The sequence below is a fragment of the Eimeria mitis genome, genomic scaffold (genome assembly GCF_000499745.2).
Source record: "Eimeria mitis Houghton genomic scaffold, Emh_scaff608, whole genome shotgun sequence".
NCBI classification, from domain to species: domain Eukaryota; phylum Apicomplexa; class Conoidasida; order Eucoccidiorida; family Eimeriidae; genus Eimeria; species Eimeria mitis.
This window is the reverse complement of record NW_013574297.1, coordinates 1-1,911: the sequence shown is the minus strand read 5'-3', so window position 1 is coordinate 1,911 and position 1,911 is coordinate 1. Positions and strand designations below refer to the sequence as shown.

At 56.0% G+C, this 1,911-nt stretch overlaps 1 protein-coding gene across 1 annotated transcript; it reads right to left on the bottom strand.

Moving 5' to 3' along the window:
• Nucleotides 1–51: 51 nt before the first annotated feature.
• EMH_0017600 (uncharacterized protein) lies at nucleotides 52–1,524 on the bottom strand (the record flags this gene model as incomplete). The annotated part of the gene is made up of 1 exon (XM_013500946.1): nucleotides 52–1,524. One exon carries the CDS (start codon nucleotides 1,522–1,524, stop codon nucleotides 52–54), a length of 1,473 nt encoding a protein of 490 aa, XP_013356400.1.
• Between the last annotated feature and the right edge of the window lie 387 nt (nucleotides 1,525–1,911).

The window sequence follows — 1,911 nt, the reverse complement described above, 5'->3', positions numbered from 1 at the left end:
ACCGCAGCAGCTGCAGCAGCACTGCAGCAGGAGGAGTATGCGTAGCAGCAACTAGCGTTCTGCTGCTGCTGCTTCAGCTGCTGCTGCTGCTGCTGCTGCTGCTTCAGCTGCTGCTGCTGCTCGCTCCGCTGCTGCTGCTTCTTCTGCTGCTGCTTTCGCTGCTGCTGCTTCTCTTGCTGCTGCTGCTTCTCTTGCTGCTGCTTCTCCTGCTGCGGCGACTTCTGCTGCTGCTGCTTCTGTTGCTGCTGCTGCTTCTGTTGCTGCTGCTGCTACCGTTGCAGCTGGCTCTGCTGCTGCTGCTTCTGGTGCTGCTTGTGTTGGTGCAGCTGCTTCCACTGTTGCTGCTTCGCCTGTTGCTGCTGTTGCTGCTTCTGCTGCTATTTCTGCTGCTGTTGCCTCTTCGGCTGCAGCGGCTTCTGCTGCTGCTGCTTGTGTTGCTGCTTCTGCTGTTTCTGCTGCTGCCGCCTCTCCTGCTGCTGCTGCGTCTGCTGCTTCTGCTGCTGCTGCTGCTTCTGCTGCTGCAGCTGCTTCTGCTGCTGGTGCTTCTCCTGCAGCTGACTGTTCTGCTGCCGCTTCTGCTGCGGCTGCTTCTGCTGCTGCTGCTGCAGCTGCTTCTTCTGCTGCTGCCTGAGCTGCTACGCCCTCTGCTGCTGCTGCTTCTGCTGCTTCTGCTTCTGCTGCTGCTGCTTCTGCTGCAGCTGCTTCTGCTGCGGTTGCTTCTGCTTCTGCTGCTGCTGCTTCTGCTGCTGCTGCTTCTGGTTCTGCTGCAGCTGCTGCGGTTGCTTCTGCTGCTTGTGCTGCTCCTGCTGCTGTTTGTGCTGCAGCATCTTTTGCTGCTTCTGCTGCTGCGTCTCCTGTTGACGCCGCCGTTGCAGCTGCTGGCTCGTCTGCTGCTGCTGCAGTCGTTGCTGCTGCTGCTGCTGCTGCTGCTGCTGCATCTTCGCGTGCTACAGGTGCTTCTGCTGCTATGGGCGTTGTCCTGGCTCCCGCTGCAGCATCTGCTGCAACTGAGTCTGCTGCTGCTGTTGCTGCTGTTGTTGCTGCTGTTGCTGCTGCTGCTGCAGTGTCTGTTGCTTCTGCTGCAGTCTCTGTTGTTGCTGCTGTTGCTGCTGCTGCTGCTGCTGGTGCTGCAGTGGCATCAGGAGCAGCAGAATCCGGGTGAGCAGCAGCAGCAGCAGCAGCAGCAGCAGCAACAGCAGCAGCAGCAGCAGGAAAGAATGTGTCTTCAGCAGCAGCAGGAGTTGCGGTGGTGGAGTTGCTGCTGTCTGTGCAGCAGCTGCTGCAGCAGGTGCAGCAGCTGCTGTTCGTGCTGCAGCAGCAACTGCTGCAGCATCCGCAGCAGCAGCAGCTACCTTCCCGTCCCCCGCAGCTGCCGTTGCAACTCCCGCTGCAGCTGCTGCTGCTGCTGCTGCTGCTACTGCTGCTGCTGCTGCTGCACCAGTCCCTCGCCCCCACTGCTGCCCGCAGCTCTGCTGCAGAAGAGAAGCAAGCAGCAGCATCTGCTGTAGCAGCAAAAGCCTTCATAGATATCTCCAGCCTCACCAGCGGCACTGCTGTCTCCTTCTCTCTCCCTAACCATGCTGCTGCTGCTGCTGCTGCTGCTGCTGCTGCTGCAGCAGAACCTGAATGCACAGATTACACAATATGTCTCTTCTTTTTTTATCATTGCTGCTGCTGTTGCTGCTGCTGCTGCTGCTGCTGCTGCTGCTGCTGTTGCTGTTGCTGTACACTCTATGTTGAACGGCCTGTTTCTCTGTCTCTGTCTCTTTGTATATTTATTTATTTATTTACTCTGTTTATTTATGCATTTGTTTATTTATTTATTTATGTATTTATTTATTTATGTATCTATCTATCTATCTATCTATCTATCTATCTATCTATCTATCTATCTATCTATCTATCTATCTA